This window comes from Hemicordylus capensis, chromosome 4, assembly GCF_027244095.1.
Source record: "Hemicordylus capensis ecotype Gifberg chromosome 4, rHemCap1.1.pri, whole genome shotgun sequence".
Lineage (NCBI taxonomy): Eukaryota > Metazoa > Chordata > Lepidosauria > Squamata > Cordylidae > Hemicordylus > Hemicordylus capensis.
The window spans coordinates 70,576,635-70,596,065 of record NC_069660.1 but is presented as its reverse complement, the minus strand read 5'-3'; the positions used below and the strand labels follow the sequence as shown (position 1 = coordinate 70,596,065).

Genomic DNA, 19,431 nt, shown 5'->3' with positions numbered 1-19,431 from the left:
TATGTGTGAATGAGTGTCTATGTCAGAGACTTGACAGATTGTCATTTGATCACCCCAAGAGCTCAGCTATCAGGAATGTTAGAGTAGCTTCAATGAGCCTTGCCAAATGTGTGCATCTCTACTCCTCCATCAGTGATGCCTTCCTTCCTTCCTTCCTTCCTTCCTTCCTTCCTTCCTTCCTTCCTTCCTTCCTTCCTTCCTTCCTTCCTCTGTACTTCTGTTTCAATCCCCAGTGGATCAAACAGTTACTCCTATACACTCTACTGCTACAAATCAGTAGGCCAGGGGTCACTTTGGCTATTGTGACTGGGGATGATTAGAATATAATCCAACAGCATCTGGGGACCCAAAGCTGGGAATCCTGCACTAGGCTATTGCTGGTATGATGACATAGATATGCATAAACATGCTCTAGGAGTCTGAACCTTTCCTTTGTTTTCCAAGTGCCGCAATCCAGAGACTGCTCTGTATGACTTTGGCATTCTCAGGACTGCTCTTCCTAGGCATAATTCCTTCCAAGCAAATATGGTTAGGATTAAGAAGGAATACTAACTCAGGTTTTACTCTGGGAATGTGCCTGGAGGAGAGTGGCAACCATCCCACCATTTACTTATTTTTACAATCCAGGGAGTAACAGCACCTAAATGTCCACAATTGGTGTTAGCTGATATGACATAACCAGCTGCCATGCTTGGTGTTAAACATTGCATCACACTGGCTAGAGACATGATGGAGATTCCTTCCCACTATTGTGTGTGCTTGAGAGATCCAGAGGAATCACCTAGTCAGGCATCTTGCTTTGGTGCACCTTATTTACTCATTTTTAGCCTACTTTCCAGTAGGCTTATGAGATTACCCAGCATTCTCTGTGTGTGTCCGTGTGTCCCCCACCCCCATCAACTCAGCAATGCCTGGACCAATATGAACCAAATTGGGTACAGTTGTAGGGACACATAGGGACAACTCAACAGTGTATTTTGTGATGATGTCATCCACCCCAATCCAAGATGACAGATGTGTAAACTTTTGAGGCACAAGTGGGCTAACTTGTGAACTGCCTAACCGATTTGAACCAAATTTGCTACAGATGTAGGGGACACATACGGATGCTCAAATGGTGTGGTGTGTGATGATGTCATAGGAACACAGGAAGCTGCCATATACTGAGTCAGACCATTGGTCTATCTAGTTCAGTGTTGTCTTCACAGACTGGCAGTGCCTTCTCCAAGGTTGCAGGCAGGAATCTCTCTCAGCCCTATCTTGGAGAAGCCAGGGAAGGAACTTGAAACTTTCTGCTCTTCCCAGAGCGGCTCCATTCCCTGAGGGGAATATCTTATAGTGCTCACACTTCTAGTCTTCCTTTCATATGCAACCAGGGTGGACCCTGCTTAGCTAAGGGAACAAGTCATGCTTGCTACCACAAGACCAGCTCTCCTCTCCATCCACTCCAATTTCAATGTCATCCACTCCAATTCAAGATGGTGGCCACGTGAACATATGAGGTGCAAGCGGGCTAATTTGTGGACTATCTAACCAATTTAAACCAAATTAGGTACAATTGCAGTGAGTGACATATAGGGGCACTTCAATGGTGTAGTTTGTGATGATGTCATCCACCCCAATCCAAGATGGCGGACATGTAAATTTTTGAGGCACGAGTGGGCTAACTTGTGTACTGCGTAACCAATTTGAACCAAATTTGCTACAGATGTAGGTACACATAGGGATGCCCAAATGGCATGGTGTGTGATGATGTCATGCACTGCAATTCAAGATGGCGGCCGCGTGAACATCTGAGGCGCAAGCTAATTTGTTGACTGCCTAACCTCTTTGAACCAGATTGGGTACAGTTGCAGTGAGTGACGCACATGGAGTAGTGTGTGATTATGTCATCCACTCCAATTCAAGATGCCAGACACATAAACTTTTGATGCGCAAGTGGGCTAACTTGTGAACCGCTTAACTCACTTGAACCAAATTTGCTACAGCTGAATGGATACTTAGGGGTGCCCCAATGGTGTAGTTTGTGATTATGTCACCCACCCCAATCCAAGATGGTGGATGCATAAACTTTTGAGACACAAGTGCACAAACTTGAGGACTCCTAACCGATTTGAATCAAATTTAGAACAGCTGTAGTGAATGACACACAAGGACACCTCAATGATGCAGTTTGTAATGATAACATCCACCCCGATCCAAGATGGTGGACACATGAACATTTGAGGCTCAAGAGATCTAACTTGTGGACCTCTATTTGCACCAGATTTAGTCCAAATGTAGAGACAGTGAAAGGAAAGTAGGCTGATTAGTTCTTACTAGAACAACTTGTTTCAGTTACATCATTTTGCAGTCTGGAATATATAGCTTGATAGATGGGAGGTCAGTCGCAAAGAACCTTTACTTGGAAGAGAGTTTGGTTTGATGGCCTTCTAGTCTCTTAAACTTTTTTTTTTAATGAGCCTGGCCAGGACTGAATCTTACAGCATTCTGTCCTCTGAATGATTTTAAAGATCTTCACATTTTCAAAGTTATTTCACACCATACGTTTTGTGCAAAGATGGGTTTGCATGTAAAGGGATGGGCTGTCACTCAGTGGTAGTGCCTCTGCAATATTCAGTCCCAGGTTCAATCCCTGGCATGTCTAGGTAGAGATGAGAGACTCCTGCCCGAAACTTTGGAGAGCTGCTGCCAGACTGTGCAGACCAGGGCTGCTCAACTTCAGCCCTCCTGCAGATGTTGGCCTACAACTCCCATAATTCCTGGTTATTGGCCACGGTGGCTGGGGATTATGAGAGTTGTAGTTCAAAAACAGTTGCGGGGCCTAAACTGAGCAGGCCTAGTGTAGACAATACTGAGCTAAATAGACCAATGACTTGGTATAAGAGAGCTTCCTATGTTCCAAGCAGTTCAGATCCTATTCTCAAGCACCCACATTCATGCACTCACATCGAGAATGTATTCTAAGAATCTGCTGATTGCTTATATAGTCAGCAGCAGTTTCCACAATTGGTGGTGGCTTTTTTTTTTCAGCTGCCAGGATCATGAGAATTGCTGACAACTGTATCTGTGATCAGATGGCTTACAAGTTATCCACCTAGGGACATTTGAGATACTTGTATGCAGAAGAAAACCTTATGTGTTCACCAGCTGTCAGAAGGCAAGATTGAAACTTAAACAAGAAATAATAAAACCTCTGACCTAGGGGATTCTGTGTAAGCCTAGGACTCAGTTCACCTGTCTGGAAATGGAAATACTGACGCTGACTCTGAACATCATGACTATGGAGACCAATGGCTCTTGCTTTATTCACAGATTGAAGTTGGCACTTTGGCTCCTCCCACCAAGAGCTTGGCAGAACCCCAAAGCACGACATCTCTGCCAACTGAAACGCCGCAAAAGAACCCACCAACTCCCACAGCAGCTAGACCGAAGGGGCCTGGTCTGTTTGGGTCCATAACGGATCAAGGTAACCAGCTCTCACAATCTTATTCTTCTTACATGAAAAGAACAGTATATGAGTGGCAATTCTGTAATTAAGGCAGCTATGCAATGTTGCCCCAAATGTACTCTCTTCCCTGAACTGGGCATACAGGATATTCTGAATCCAAATGCTTCTTCTGCTGGCTTACCACATTCTTCCTGTCCATGTAGAATGGATGGGGGGGAATGATGATGATGATGATGATGATGATGATGATGATTTTATTATAATAATATCAATTTAGGATGAATTTATCAATGGCTACAAATCAAGTTTGTTGATGATATCACCTTGGGCTTAAGGCATCCTATAATATCTGACTGCCAAAAGAAGAAGTTCTTGGCCCACATGGGAATGAATGACTTCTCTTAGGTCATGGCTGTCGTGTTTTCCAATTATTTGGTTCAAATTGGATAGTAAGCTGGATGGTGGTTCCTTAAAATGAAGCCAGGCACATCCTGCAAAATCTTACCTCTAATACAGAATTTCTGACTGAAGGCATATGGATGAGCAGCACTGTGCAGATTCCCCAGGTCAAATGCATACTAAATATATTAAATGATACCAAAGTAACTAGAAATCAGGCACAATCTTTCCAAGTGGGTTCAGATGATATAGCCCCCCTGGGACTTCCGAATACAAGTGGGGATTTCATCTTTGATTTCTTCTTCCCATGTCAAAAACACTGCCCATGAAAAGCCAGGGAGAAGTGTTCTAGCTTAGCCTGACATACTAGCTTTCCTCACACAGAAAAGTTTTTATGTGAGAGAGCACTGAAATATGCAACCCACTCCCCACATGCATTACTGTTAGAGCTCTAAGCAGGGTGTTTATAATGGTGGTGTTATTTACACGCTGGAAGTCTGGCCTTGGGCCGAAATAAACAAATACATACATACACGCTGGAAGTCCCTTCCTCAAGAAGTAAGGCTGGCTCCTTCATTTTACTCCGGTTTAGAAATGGGGCTGCTAGTGTTGAATTACTTAATTTAAATTTATGCTGCTGGCTTTTAAATGTTAAGGCTATGCACATGACTGGCAGGTGGTGGGTGGGGATGCAAAAGGCTGTGCCAATCTTACCTTTCCCCCAAACGATCTGTCCTGGATGGTGGGACTCACAGATCTCACTTCCACATGATCCTTGCTGCTTGGAAGCAGCATGGATCTCCGGAGGCGGGGACAATGCATCCCAGACTCTGGATATCCGACAATGCACTGCGCAACGAGCACAGGATCCACTCACCCTAAAGGCCAGGGTTTACAGTAGGGTTAGGTGGGCAGGGAGCACTGGGATCCATGCGGATCCCAGCATTGGGAAAAAGCAGCCTAGCTTGTGACAATAGGCTTGTTGTCTAATTTGTTTTTATATTGAATTGTTGCTTTTTAATTGCACATTATTCAGAGTATTTTAATTCATAGAGAAACAGCACTTCTCTCTCTCTCTCGGACATTTTAGAGAGCCCCGATTCTTCCCACCACGTCCCCTTCTGACCACCTCAATCTACAAGCTATTGTTGCACATACAAAATCCGTTCTGCTTGTGGAACAATCGCTGGGCTTCTCATTTTGAGATATGAGAGGAGCTTGGGAAAAGAGCTGCTTGGAAACAAACCAAAATGCCAGCCAAACAACAACACTTTAATGAGCAGAGACGTAGCGACAATCGGACAGAGTAGCAATTAGATTAGTGACAATTAAAATCCTGTAGCGAGGGATAAATATCTTTATTCATTTTCTGTCACTCTGAACTGGGACAAATTAAGTAGTAGACTGAGGGAAATTGTTGCCTTTCTGCTTTGAACTCCTCCACTAATGGGTCTAGAGTCTGTTTGGTTCTCTGAATAGAGTTTTTAAAAAATACCCATGCAGTTTTAATTGGTGCCTGGAATCTTGTCATGTTGCCACCCTCACTTTGACTCTGCAATGGGCTATTGGCTCCAGACAATGCAGCAATGGTTTCTTAATGCAAAAATAACTCCATTTTTCTTTGGTTCTGTTTCTTTAAACATGAGAGACCAAACAAAATCCCTGGGCTTAGTAGAAGACATGACAGACTGGACTTGGCCCGGGCTGATTCATTTTAAAGCAGCTCTTTGGATGCTGGACCTTGGTGATCTATCTCTTAATTAGAAATGACTCATTTGTTTCTCCCCACCACCTCCCCCTCCCTTTTTAAAGCGAATTTAGCACTCACTTGTGAACAGGACCAAGCAGGAACCCTACATTTTCATATACCTTAGCAGAATGCAATCTTAATTGCCACTGGGTGAAACAGGATGCTGGACTAGATGGGCCTTGGGCCTGATCCAGTGGGGCTGTTCTTATGTTCTTATGAATCTTGCCATCTGTTTAGAGTTCTCCCTTTTATTAGAAACTAGCTGGGCTGGGCACAGAACATCTGCGCCTCTAGTTCTCGACCACTCGTTCTCTGCCCTCCCCCCTCCAATGTTCTTTTCCTCTGACTGGCCACCACCCCATCCACCCACCACCACTTTCTTTGCCTGCCACCACCTTCTTCACACCCTCAGTCGCTGCTTTCTTCACACACACACACACACACCACCACCACCACTTTCCCCCATGCCGCTGCCCCCATTACCTTCTCACTTTCCCTGGCGCCGCTCTCTTGCCCGTCCATCCATTTCAGCCCATTCGCATTTCCCCCCAGAAGCTCAGTCGTGAACTCTCACAAGAGCTGCCACACGTGGGATTAGCGATGGGTATATTTAAGAGAAATATAGATATAGCTATATTAATAATGATTAGTCATCCCATTGTTTAGAAACTATTTGGTTACATGTATGGAGCCATACAAATGGCCTCTAGGCATGGCCTCTGCACATGTATGGAGCTCACTAAAATAGCCCCCATACATGTTCAGAGGCCCAAACTGGGCCAAAGAAGACCAGAACCAGTCTGTCACCAGCATGGGCTACTCTGGGGGAGGCTGGCGAGAGTGGGGGAAGCTTCCGCCCCCCCCCACCTTGTGGCTGCTGCCATTCCAGATAGAAGTTGTGAGTAGTAAATGACTCCACACCCACCCTTTCTACCTTTAGGGGAGCTCCCCTGCCCCCCACTTTTCCAGTACAGATCCAAACTCCCCTATGGGCAGTAATGGGCTGGATGAGGGATAACAAATTGAAGCTGAATCCAAGCAAGACGGAGGTGCTCCTTGGTGGGGAACGGAATTTGAGGGATGAGTTAGATCTTCCTGTGCTGGATGGGGTTACACTCCCACAGAAGGAACAGGTTCACAGCTTGGCAGTGCTCTTAGATCCTGGCCTCAACCTGGTATCTCAGGTGGTGGCTATGGCCAGGAGCGCCTTCCATCAGCTTCGGCAGATTCAACAGCTATGTCCATTCCTTGAAGAGAATGATCTCAAAACAGTGGTGCATCAGCTGGTAACTTCCAGGCTTGACTATTGCAATGCATGGGGCTGCCTTTTTACGTAGTTTGGAAACTTCAGTTAGTTAAAAATGCAGCAGCCAGACTTGTCTCTGGGGTAACCCGGAGAGACCATATTATGCCTATTCTCAAACAATTGTATTGGGTGCCAATATGTTTCTGGGCAAAATACAAAGTGCTAGTTATCACCTTTAAAGCCCTAAACAGCTTAGGTCCAGGTTACCTTAGAAAGATTCTTCTTCTGTATGATCCCCATTGCACGTTGAGGTCATCTAGAGAGGTCCATCCCCAATTACCACTGGCTCGTCTGGTGGCAACTCGGAACCAGGCCTTCTCTGTAGCTACTCCTGGCCTGTAGAATGCTCTCCTGGCAGATATCCGTAGTTTGGACTTGTGGTTGGCGTTCAAGAGAGTCCTAAAGACTTACTTGTTTGGCCTGGCCTTCCAAGGTTTTAAAATTATTTTTAAGTATTTTAATTGGTTGTAAATGGCTCTGAACTGTTTTACATTTGTTTTTATATTGCTTTAACCTGTTTGTTTTAAATGGTGTTTGTTCTTGTATTTTACTTGTGCACCACCCATAGCCTTTAGATGGAGTGGCATAGAAATGTGATTGATAAATAAATAAATAATGGAATTTATATAAGGCTATCCTTAAACTCTTCTTCTCTTTTCCTCATTATCTGCTTCTGTCTCTCCTGCCTCCAGGTCTACCCACCTGCTTGGTCTGTGTTTGCATCAGTACTTCTGTCTACTGTGATGACACTGATCTAGAACACATCCTCCCTCTGCCCTTGGAGACCACATACTTCTATGCCCGTTTCAACCGCATCAGCCGGATTGAAGCCAATGACTTCATCGGACTCAGTATGCTATGCTCCTTAGGATTTCTGGCTTCCATTTTTGTCAGCTGCTTCACCCCGACCTTCTTTGTTTCAAGCAAGACCACCTGTGTCTCACTCCTCCTTCCTCAGTTCCCTGGAGGGTAGTGGGAAATGCACTTTGCTTGGCATGCATTTGTCTCAGCTGGAAATTTGAAGACCAGAGTCTGTTTTCACACATGCCCCTATTTCACATGCAAGCTTTAGGACCAACCAATATACCAAATTAGACCCTGTTTTCGCCTGGTGGCATGGAGAGAAAGGGTTCAGCTTTTGACATGCCACTGCCAATTCTGCAGCATGTCAAAAACTGTAACCTGAACTTGGAGGTGGCTGCCAGCCGGATCCCCACAAGCTGGAATCCAACATACAAGCTTTTCTACTCCTTTCCCTATTTCTATCAAATGCTTAGTAGTTGCATTGCATATGTGTGTACACCGTGCACATGCTGGCACTGCACACGGGTTAGTGGGAGGAGGACTGCCACAGCAGGAAGCTGCATGGGGCAGCAGAGAGCAGGAAAGGACCTGCTCTCTGTTGGGAATTCTCTCTGATAGGAGAAACCCTTTTTCATTAGAGCAGAGTGTACAGAGGCACAACACAGCAGAATTTAGTTAGGCATGCGTGTATGCTGAGAATAAAGTAACTTGGAGCCAGTTCATAGTTGCAAATCAATATAAGTGGTATTATTATAGAACTCCATTCTAGATAAGAAAGTGAGGAGTTAGGATCTCTAATCTAGCTAGCTAGCTGGATGCAGATGGATTCTGCATCTCTGCACACATGGTGCAGGGAGAGGAGCTTGCATGTTGCAAGGTAGAAGGAAGGGAAGAGAGGAAGGAAGTGGCTGGAAGGAAGGAACTCCCTAAGATTAGCAATCTACATATCAAAGGGATAGTGTCAGAGCAGTAGAGAAGGGATGACCAATGACTTGACCCTCTAGACCTCTGACTCACTAGTCTGTCCTCCTATGTCATTGAGACAAGAGACAGCGCAAAGTCCTTCACTTCCAACACTCTCCTCCTTGTAAAAGATCCCATATGCTGCTCCCACCCCCCGGCATGCCCCCCCCCAGCATGAATCTCAGTTCATGCACATCCCTACCTGAGACTTTGGAGAAACCACTGGTAGTCAGTGTAGGCTATACTGATCTAGATGAACCAGTGGTACGACTCGGTATACGGCAGCTTTCTATGTTCCTATGTTCACCAGGAGACTTTCCAGACAGGGCTTTTACCTCAAATCTCCGCCGGAAGGGAGTTTGTGCATCCTCATGTCAGCCAGATTTACTCTGAAATCCATGGGAGATCTTCAGGAGCATTTCACACAGAATTTGGGCTTTCCTTTCCAAGTTTCACCTCATCCTAATTTACATCCGCGTTTTAGAAAATACTGAGGCAGTTCCCACGATTAGTGGGAGCTGCCTGAGGAGGGTTAGCGGGCCACCCACATGACTGCCGGCTCCATTACAGAGCCGGCGGGGGCTGGGAGGATCGGGGGCCGTGTGGCCCCCGGAAGCTCCAGCATACCCTGCACGAGCACACAGGGCATACTGGAAGTGACCCCAAGACAGGAGGTGGCTTTTCATCTCCCCTCCGGGGATCTCCTGGTGAGGAGCCCTGGCGCAGAGCTGTGCCATGGCTCCTCACGTTGGCCAAAACCGGTTGCAGAGCTCTCTGGCTTGCCTATCGGTTTAAGCACCGGTCTACTTAAGCGGGTGACCCGCTTAAGAACCACCAGGCTCGCAGCCAAGCCCAGTGGTTCTCATGATGGGAGAAAATCGGGCTAGCCTCCGCTAGCCCGATTTTCTCCCAACATGTGAATAGCTTCACTGTATTTCAGTGGAGTTTTCTGGATATACCGGAGGGGCTTGCTGCAAGGCGGTGACGTAAAGTCTTCACATTAACATAAGAGCAAGTCAAATGCAAACAGGAAGCTGCCTTGCCTTTGACCCCGGGACAAAGAGTGGAAAACCAGTTTTCAGGCAGCATAGCTACCTTTTTGCTCTTTGAAGGTTTTTGGAGTGGAGAGATCTGGGGGATCAGTGTTCCCTCTAACAAGGATTCCCAGATGTTTTTGACTACAACTCCCATAATCCCCAAGCAAAAGCCATTGCAGCTGGGGTTTCTGGGAGTTGTAGTCAACAACATCTGGGAATCCCTGTTAGAGGGAATATTGCTGGGGAGCAGAGAGGGTTTGAAGAGGGCTTTCCTTGCAGGAAATGAACATGCAATCCAAACTGGGAAGGAGGCTGTAAAAGAAGAGGTAACTCTGCAGGGGGCTGACACATGATTGGGACTGGTTTGTGTGTTGGGGTCAAGGCGGGTGGGGGGGATAGAAAGCTAAGGCTGATGGCTAACAGGCAGTCAGATCCACAAACCATTTAAGCAGAAGCGTGTGTGTGTGTGTGTGGTCTTCAACAGAGGCTGTTTTAATTACTAAACCCTGGGGGGGAAGGAGGCGTGGCATCCTGCCTCCTCTAGGACACCATTGGCCACAAGCAAAACCTGGAAGCAAGCTATGTGAACTTACATGAAAGAAAACTCCAAGTGGAGAGGGGAGGGGCAGCTTCCCCAATTCTGTGAGTCTAATTCGAAGTGGCTTCACTCGTAGGATATGCTGAGAGCTGAAAGCCCTGTCTGGAAAAGGTCCAGGACAATTTGGCTGAACAGATTCCACAAATACATTAGCAGCTGTGTCACCATCTTGTGTTCAGACCTTGCATAGCATAATAAAGGTCTGAGGTAGTATTGTTTATGTGACCACCAGATTGCTCTCATGTAGATTTTCCCTACTGATTTGACACACCTCTCCACCAGTGCTGATTGCAGTGATTTACAACCATAATTACACGAGGGTGTGTGTGCAAAAGAAAACGGCAGGATTTTTTGCTTCTTGTGCACTAATGTGCCAGCACATGAGTCAGGCACAAAGTTTCCCTCATGTAAACAGTTTCACATTAATTACCCAGAGCAAAATTGCCACCCAGATGTGTTTTTTTAAAATACCATATTAAGATGCCTGAATTCAGAGATGAAAAAACCTGACCATTTTCTGTCGGGCAGCACATCCATTTGAGAGCTGGTAATGCATCTTTCTCAGCCAATCTCGAAATATGAGATTGGGATTTGGTTAGGATCTCACAGTGTTTAAAACCAGAGAAATGGGTAGAAGGAAACACTTTATGTTCACAAAGCCTGTCATTAGGCTGAGGAATTCCTGGACTGTGAGTGGAAGCCAAGGAAGAGCTAATGCAATCAGACTGGGAGACAAGATGGAGAGGCTCCTATCTGAGGGTGGAAGTGCTCCATAATTCTGCACTGACGAGATCTCTGTGCTACAGTAACAGTTTGTAATTTGCATCTTCTGGGATTTTTCTTTTCTTCATTTTTTTTATTCCTCCTTTGGGTTAGAGAGAATGATAAGAAAGTATGGAACTTTGGAGGGCAATAGATGTTTAGTGCCACCATGGAAACTGGGCCTGGGGATTGCATGGGCTACCACAAGAAGGTCTGTTCACAGGAAACCCTTCGCTGGCCTAGTCCATCCCAGAAAGCTATTACATGAACATGGGTTCATAGATGTCTTCTAGGAGCTACAGATAGGCTAGCTAACTTTCCCCCCTGGCAGGGTTCCTGTCTCTCTAACAGATTTTGTTGGGGGTGATGGTGGTTTTGATTAGGAAAATGTCCCACAGATAAAGTGTGAAGTATTCCCTCTGCACACACGGATGCTGCAGTGACCTGTGGCACCCTCCATAGCTCCATTGCAGCCAAAACCCAAACACCATTAGTTTGCCACATTTCATCTAGTTTGGAAAACCTGTGCCTAAGGTGGACTACTTCAGGCTGCAGGTGGCTCACATGGAGGAATGCTTCACTTGGAAAGGAAGTGTATTCAGTTAGTGTATTCTCCTCATGCAGGATTTCCCCCCTAGTCAGTCAGTCAACATTTATTATGAACCATAATTTTGGGGGGGAGATTAGATCATAAAGTTGATTTATTTATGACTGGGGGGGGCGCGGAGGGATCCTGCATGAAAAGAATACGCTAACTGGGAAATCCTGCATGAAGAGAATATGCTAAGTATTGTAAACTGCCCAGAGACCTCGGTTTGGGGCAGTATCCAAATATGTTAAATAAATAAATAAAGAGGCTCCTTTCAAAGTGGTGGTTTTATGTATACTTTCTATATATTAAGCAGAGTGAGAGCAACTGGCACTATTCAACCACATCACATCCCTCCAGTGACTGCTGCTGATATCTACCCTGTCTTTCTTTTTAGATTGTGACCCCTTTTGGGACAGGGGAATCATCTTATTCCTTTTTTCTATGTAAACCACTTTGATAATGTTTTTGGCTGGAAAGCAACATATAAATAATAAGTAAAGTTAGTCAGGGTGAAGAGCAGGCTAGAACCCTTCTCTACGGCATCTAGTTAGGAACATGGGAAGCTGCCTTATACCAAGTCAGACCACTGGCCCACCTAGCTCAGTATTGTCTACATAGACTGGCAGCAGCTTTTCCAAGGTTACAGGAAGGATTCTCTCTCAGCCCTATCTTGAAGATGCCAGGGAGGAAACTTGGAACCTTCTGCATGAAAGCATGCAGATGCTCTTCTCAGAGTGGCCCCATCCCCTGATGGGAATATGCTCACACGTCTCCCATCCAAATGCAAACCAGGGTGGACCCTGCTTAGCAAAGGGGACATTTCATGCTTGTTACCAGTTGTGCGTGGAGCTGGTCTTGTTTTCTGGGTGGAGGGTTGTTTGTTGGGGTTTTTTTGTATGAAGGAATATTCAGTTATATGAATGTTCATTTTATTAGCCTACATTCCTTAAAGAATGTAAGCTTGTGAGATCACCGGGCATTTGGGTGTGTGTGTCCGTGTCCATGTGTGTGTCCCCCATCAACTTTGCAATGCCTGGACCAATATGAATCAAATTGGGTACGGTTGTAGAGATACATAAGGACACCTCAACAGCATAGTTTGTGATGATGTCATCCACCCCGATGGAAGATGGCAGACGTGTAAACGTTTGAGGCACAAGAGGGCTAACTTAATCAATTTATTACAGCCATAGGCCATACAGAGAACATACAAAGATTAAAAGCAAAATATGCCAGCAGTAATATAATACATAATTATCAGGACAAAACAATAGCTCCTAAGAATTAGATCTTAAACAGGATCTTAGTCTAATAGCGACATAAAAGAATTTCACCACCACCTTGTTAACCTCATTATCTTGATCCTCAAGACAAAAATACAAATAAAAAGACTTGTGAACTGCCTAACCGATTTGAAACAAACTTGCTACAGCTGTAGGGATACATAGGGACACCTCAACAGCGTAGTTTGTGATGATGTCATCCACTCAGATTCAAGATGGTGGGCATGTAAACATTTGCGATGTAAGTGGGCTAACATGTGAACTACCTGATTTGAACCAAATTTGGTGCAGTTGTAATGAGTGACAAAAGGGATACCTCAACGGTGTAGTTTGTGATGATGTCATCCATCTGAATTCAAGATGGTGGACATATGAACGTTTGAGGCACAAGAGGGCTAACTTGTGAACTGCCTAACCGATTTGAACCTTATTTGATACCACTGTAGGAACACATTGGTACGCCTTTATGGCATCGTTTGTGATGCTGTCATCTACCCCAATTCAAGATGGCGGACACATGAACATTTAAGGTGCAAGTGGGAACCAATTTGGACTAAATTTGGTTCATTGCAGGGGCACATAGGGACACCTTAACAGTGTAGTTTGTGATGATGTCATCCACCCCAGTTCAAGATGGTGGACGCATGAAAATTTGAGGTGCAAGAGGGCTAACTTATGAACTACCTAATTGATCTGGAGGAAATATAGTCCAGTTGTAGGGATAGTGAAAGGAAAGTAGACAGACTAGTTCTTACCAAGAACTTCTTGTTTCCCTATAGAGTTGCCCATATGTTAAATTCTTCTCACAAAATGCAAGAGTCTCTTTGGACACTACTAACAGACATGGCCGATTCCCTTATCCAGTTCTTCCTTTTCTGTGGCCATGGGCACCTGGGATGTGGCCATTTCTTTTCAGAGTCTCTCCCTTGGTCTCCAGTGAAACTGACAAGGTCGAGGAAAAGCTCTTCTCCATTTTATCAGAATGGGGGTGGGGATTCCTTCAAAAGGGTGTGAATGCACATCAGCACTGGTGCATATAGTAATACTGAAAAGGAAAAAAACTGAAACAGCAACAAATGAAAACAAGGGCACAACAACAAAGGAAACAACAAAATCCCATGTTTCAGCAGCATTTTATACAGTCTTCCTCCAAGGTTGCTAGTTTCATGGGAGCTGAGACGAGGCTAAAGGAAATAGTCATGCATGGGAGGGACTAGGATTTCCAGAGGCTTGCGAAGACTGAAGGAAACCTCAAAGCTTAACAGACAAGGCTTTCTCCCTCCCTAATATTGGCAGTTTCACCGGAGCAGGCAGCAGGGGACTGATGAAGGAAATGGTGGCATGTTGGGCAGACAGATAACACAGAAGCAGATGGGAGGGTTACACACATATTATCCACCTACATCATGATGGGTTTGGATCCTAGTTGTACCAGGGGACAAGATGGGCCAGCATTTATGGTAGCTACAGTAAGTGGAAGAGTATTTCTCTCATGATAATTGGAGAGGAAGAGGTGACTTTTAAAATGGCAAGTGTGCAGCTTGTGAATGATGATGATAATGCACAATAGCTGAAGCAGGGAAAGATTCCTGTGTGATCATTGGAAATGCACATGTTATTTCAACGATGAACTCTTTTCTCAGCAAAGCTGCAGCGAATTGACCTGACAAGCAATTCTATTTCCTGGGTGGATGAAGACTCTTTCCGGCTGCTGCCATCCTTGCAAGAGCTCATCCTCCCTGAAAACAAGCTGACTTCCCTGCCTGAACTGCCCGGTGGAATTGTGCAGCTGGATGCACGGCTCAACATGATCCAGAGTGCAGGCATTCGACCTGAGGCCTTCGAGGTGAGTTTTTCTCCATTTTGTAAGCGTAAAGGAGCCCCCTTCAGACATTAAAGTTGTCTAACCAAACTGATAGGCTTGGGGGTAGGTGGTAGCGGGGAGGCAACCTCCTCTGTCCCTCCTCCCAGACAGCTGTTCTTCACTCTGCCCGATCCCGGTGGTCCTCACGACGAGGTCTACTGGGGTAGGGCTACACTAGCCCGGATAGACCTGGCACCGTGAATGACCTTCCTATGTTGTACACATGTACATGTTTTTCATACATGTGTTTGTGTGAATGACTGTACCTGTGTTCATTTTAAAAATGAACCTGGGTACAGGGCCCTCAAATGCATGCGGCTGATAAGACGTGTACTGCTGTATCTGGGTTCAACATAATGTGTAAATAACCATACCTGTGTACAGATCTGTACCTCTGTGCACGGTGCAGTCATTGTATGATGGTGGGAATAGGGCTTAGGTCCAGTCGAAATGTTATTGCTCCTCTTTGGTTGACTCTCATGTGGATTTTCATACCACTTGAGTGCTTTCTAAACCAGTATCGAGAGTCCAGTGGGGGTGGTGGGGGATAGTGTGGGGGAAGTACTCATGTGATCTGGGGCACAAAGACAGTGGCACTGGTGCTCTGTGGGCCCCCTAGTAGGTTTGGGCCTTGGAGATTCTTATCATTGTTGACTGCAGTTGCTTGCCATGCCTCTGATTACCCACAGCCATAATGGGGAGTAGGGGACATTATTTTTAGGTAGGCAAGCTCGAGCCTGCCTTGGATCAGTTTTTGTTCTGTTTTAGAAATTAGCCATGGGTGATGCACCCTCGGCAGCTTCTGATGATCAGGGGCCTAGAGCACCTTTCTTATGAGGCAAGGTTATAACACATGCGGCTTTTTAGTTTAGAAAAAAGATGACTGCATGACAGAGGTCTATAAAATCATGCATGGTGTAGAGAAAGTGGATAGAGAGAAATTTTTCTCCCTCTCACATAACACTAGATCCTGGGGTCATCCTGTGAAATTGATCGCCAAGAAATTTAGGACCAACAAACGGAAGTACTTCTTCACACAATGCATAATTAATCTATGGAATTCTCTGCCACAAGATGTCGTGACAGCCAACAACCTGGATGGCTTTAAGAGGAGTTTGGGTAACTTCATGGAGGAGAGGTCTATCAAGGGCTACTAGTCAGAGGGCTATAGGGCACCTTCAGCCTCAGAGGCAGGATGTTTCTGAATACCAGTTGCGGAGAGTAACAGCAGGAGAGCGGGCATCCCCTCAGCTTCTGCCTGTGGGCTTCCAGCGGCATCTGGTGGGCCACTGTGTGAAATAGGATGTTGGACTAGATGCGCCTTGAGCTGACCTAGCAGGGCCGTTCTTATGTTCTTATGTTCTGTGGACTAGATTTCATTATGCTAAGCAAAAACATGCTGAACTCCCTTGAAAAGGCATGTTTCTCTTCCGAGATTTTGGGAAGCCTGTCCTGGCAGTTAAAGTGGGCAGAAGGCTGACGTTTCCTTCTTGTGCTTTCAGGATCTGAAGAAACTGCAGTTCCTTCATCTGTCTGATAACAAACTAGATTATATCCCAGTGCCGTTGCCTGAGGGATTGCGGTCTTTGCATCTACAAGTGAGATGGTGAACTGACCCTTACAAGCTAGATCTGGGGACACCAATAGTCAAGGGATGGGCCCTTAAGAAAATGGGCCCTTAATCATCTTCACCCATTTTTGGTTGGGTGACTATGAAAGGGGTGGGGCCATAAAATTAGAGGGCTGGGCTAGGACCGGGGAGACCCGAGTTCAAATCCCCATTCAGCCATGAGACTAGCTGGGTGACTCTGGGCCAGTCACTTCTCTCTCAGCCTAACCTACTTCACAGGGTTGTTGTGGGGAGAAACTCAAGTATGTAGTGCACCGCTCTGGGCTCCTTGGAGGAAGAGCGGGATATAAATGTAATAATAATAATAATAATAATAATAATAATAATAATAATAATAATAATAATAATAAATGGGTTCATGCTTAAAACTGCACGTTTCATATGATCTTATGAAGCTGTCTGCTACTGGTCTTTCTGGTACAGTATTGTCTGCACCAACTGGCAGCAGCTCTCCGGGGTTTAGGCAGGAGTTTTTACAAGCCTTATCTTGAGGTGACAGTGACTGAACCTGGGACCTTCTGCAGGCAAAGCACATGCTCGGCCACTGAACTGTAGCCCCTTTGTCAACAGGCTCAACGTGGAAGGAGCCCTGGGACTCTGACTGAGCCTCTGGGTAGCAACACTAGGGCGGGGCTGGTGAACAGAACAAGCCCTGCCTGAAAGCCTGGAAGCTCCCCCACCTGAAAACTCTGAGGCCTCCTCAACCTCCTTTGGCAGCAGAAGGCAGATGGCTATTCTGAGAACCTGACACATGGACTGTACCACCTAGGCTTCCTTGGCCCAAATTAGGCATGGCAATGGAAGAGCTGTGCACGTAAACTTGAATCTGCCACAGTCGCACAAATAGTGGAATTGGAGAGTCCAGTTAGGCAGGAGGGTGGGGGGGAGAAGCGCAAGGGGAAAGAATAAAACTCTACCCCACCCACAGCTTTCCTTCCCACAGCCTGCCCCCTAGACACTTTTCTCCCAGCTGGGGAAAAAGCTGGCTAAGAAAAAAAGGGGGAGAGGCTGCAAGGAGATAAGCTGCTGGAGGGGAGAGGCCCTGAACTAGGGCAAGCCTATATCCTCATGCCCATGAAGAAGAGGAAAGTCCTTCAGGAAAGGCTTTTTTCCAGTATTTTTCCACCCACATATATCAGCCACCTGGCAGATCTGGCTCCCTTTGAGCCAGTAGCCAGGCCTGCCAGTTTCTGGAGGCCAGGGCTACAAGTTCAAAAAGAAAGTTGTCAGGTAGACCTAGCTGCCTTTGTGCCAGGAGGCAGGTCTGCACGCTGCATGCCAGAGGCCCTGGGTAGACCGAGTCACTATCACTCCAGTGCCAGGTCTACTGGCCAGGAAGAGGATGGAGCACCTCCTTGCCCCCAAACGATAGATGGACATGGCTGCTCAGCACTCCAGAGGCCAGGTTGAACTTTGTTGCTGCTGCTGGCTCACTTGTCAATTGGTAGACCTGGCCTTTGTACATTATTTTTTTAAGTGGTGGGAAGGGTATCCTCATTTCTCAGGCTGAAAATATGGAAGCCCTACCCTGTACCCCTCACCCATGCTCCCTTTTGCTCCTGAAATCAGATTCTGCCCCACAACATGTATTTTCTCCATGGTTGCTGCGTTACCACATGCCAAATTTAAGCATGAAGATCTCTGCCACTGTCATGCTCAGTTTAGCCTTTTAAGATGTTCTCTTTTTCTTTCCTTGCCTAGAACAACAACATCCAAACCCTGCACAGAGACACGTTCTGTGACAGCAGAGACCACAGCCACATCCGCAGGGCCCTGGAGGACATACGCTTGGACGGCAACCCCATCAACCTGAGCCTCTTTCCCGATGCTTATTTCTGCCTGCCCCGCCTGCCCACAGGCCGCTTCTACTGACCTCAGCCACCCTGTGCCTACAGCCACCTCAGCCAGCTTCAAGGGCGGCTTGTAATCAAAACCAGGGAGCTCTCCGGGCAAAGCGTCCCTGGTCTTAATTTCCTTGCCAAGCAGATGCCAATGCTGTCAGACTGCTCTCTTGGTCTGTCTCCTCTTCCTCTTTTTTCTCAGCTTAGCATAAATTAATGGGAAGAATCTAGGACTCAGCAGCAAAAACAAAATTGGTCATTGATCTACATCTGCTAGAAAGAGGAATCACTCAATCAAAGGATAGTGCTAACTGAAAAAATCAGATTAAAACATTGTGCATCTTGTTTTAGTCCTAATGGGTGACTGGCAGGATAGGTGCTTCAGTAGGTTCATGGTGCTTCCAGATGCAGGGGATCTAGTTTGTGATGGCCACACCTGGTTCACCGACTCTTTACCGGGGTGGGTTTTACATGGCATCATTGTCTACCTGGATGGCCTTCTCCATGCTTAAATTGTCACATTTATTAATGGAGTAAATCTGACTTTTTTTTCCCCCCAGAACAGTGATACTGACTACACACATTGACAGCATCTGTGGGCTGTTAGCACTCTTGTTCCATCATTTTTGAGAGGCACATGACCATACCAGAAACAGACCACCAACAAACCACACCAGAAACAGGAGGGATAAAAGGGGAAGGATGAGTGTATGTGTCCCCAAAACAGACAATATCTACCCCAGTGTGAAAGTGGAGATGCAATGCAATTGCGACTCACAGCAGTCAAGAATCGACAGAGTGGTGCTACAAGGAGCATGTCTGGAAGGGCCTTGAGACATCTAATGACTTTGAGGTTCCTTTCTAGGGCGCCACCTTCCAATTTCTCTCTCAGCCAATGCTGGGCTTCCATATAACTATGGCTCCTTGCATCTACGTCTTGTTTTCCTGGTATAACCCTCACTCACACATCTGCACCTCAGTCCTGATTCAAAGCTAGTCCAGTTCTGGATTCCTGGGGTGCTCTGCCAAAGTACCTCCATCCTGACCTCCCAGTCTTGAACTCACACACAAATCTACAAGCCTAATTTCCACCTGCTGCAATTGTAGTTCTTTACTGGGTTGTTGTTTTTTTAACATTGGATGCACCCTCC

General features: G+C 46.0%; 1 protein-coding gene across 7 annotated transcripts in view; it reads left to right on the top strand.

Moving 5' to 3' along the window:
* The window catches only part of OPTC (opticin), a 28,382-nt gene extending 9,577 nt beyond the window's left edge, over positions 1–18,805 (top strand). For 6 of the 7 annotated variants that reach the window (XM_053242468.1, XM_053242465.1, XM_053242466.1 and 3 more), the window contains exons 3-7: positions 3,316–3,469; positions 7,599–7,757; positions 14,589–14,791; positions 16,312–16,407; positions 18,141–18,805. In XM_053242468.1, coding sequence (XP_053098443.1) covers positions 3,316–3,469; positions 7,599–7,757; positions 14,589–14,791; positions 16,312–16,407; positions 18,141–18,311 — 783 coding nt within the window. In that variant the 3' untranslated portion in view covers positions 18,312–18,805. The remainder of the gene's footprint in view (positions 1–3,315; positions 3,470–7,598; positions 7,758–14,588; positions 14,792–16,311; positions 16,408–18,140) is intronic. The other variant, XM_053242470.1, reaches the window with a different exon arrangement.
* The last annotated feature ends 626 nt before the right edge of the window (positions 18,806–19,431 follow it).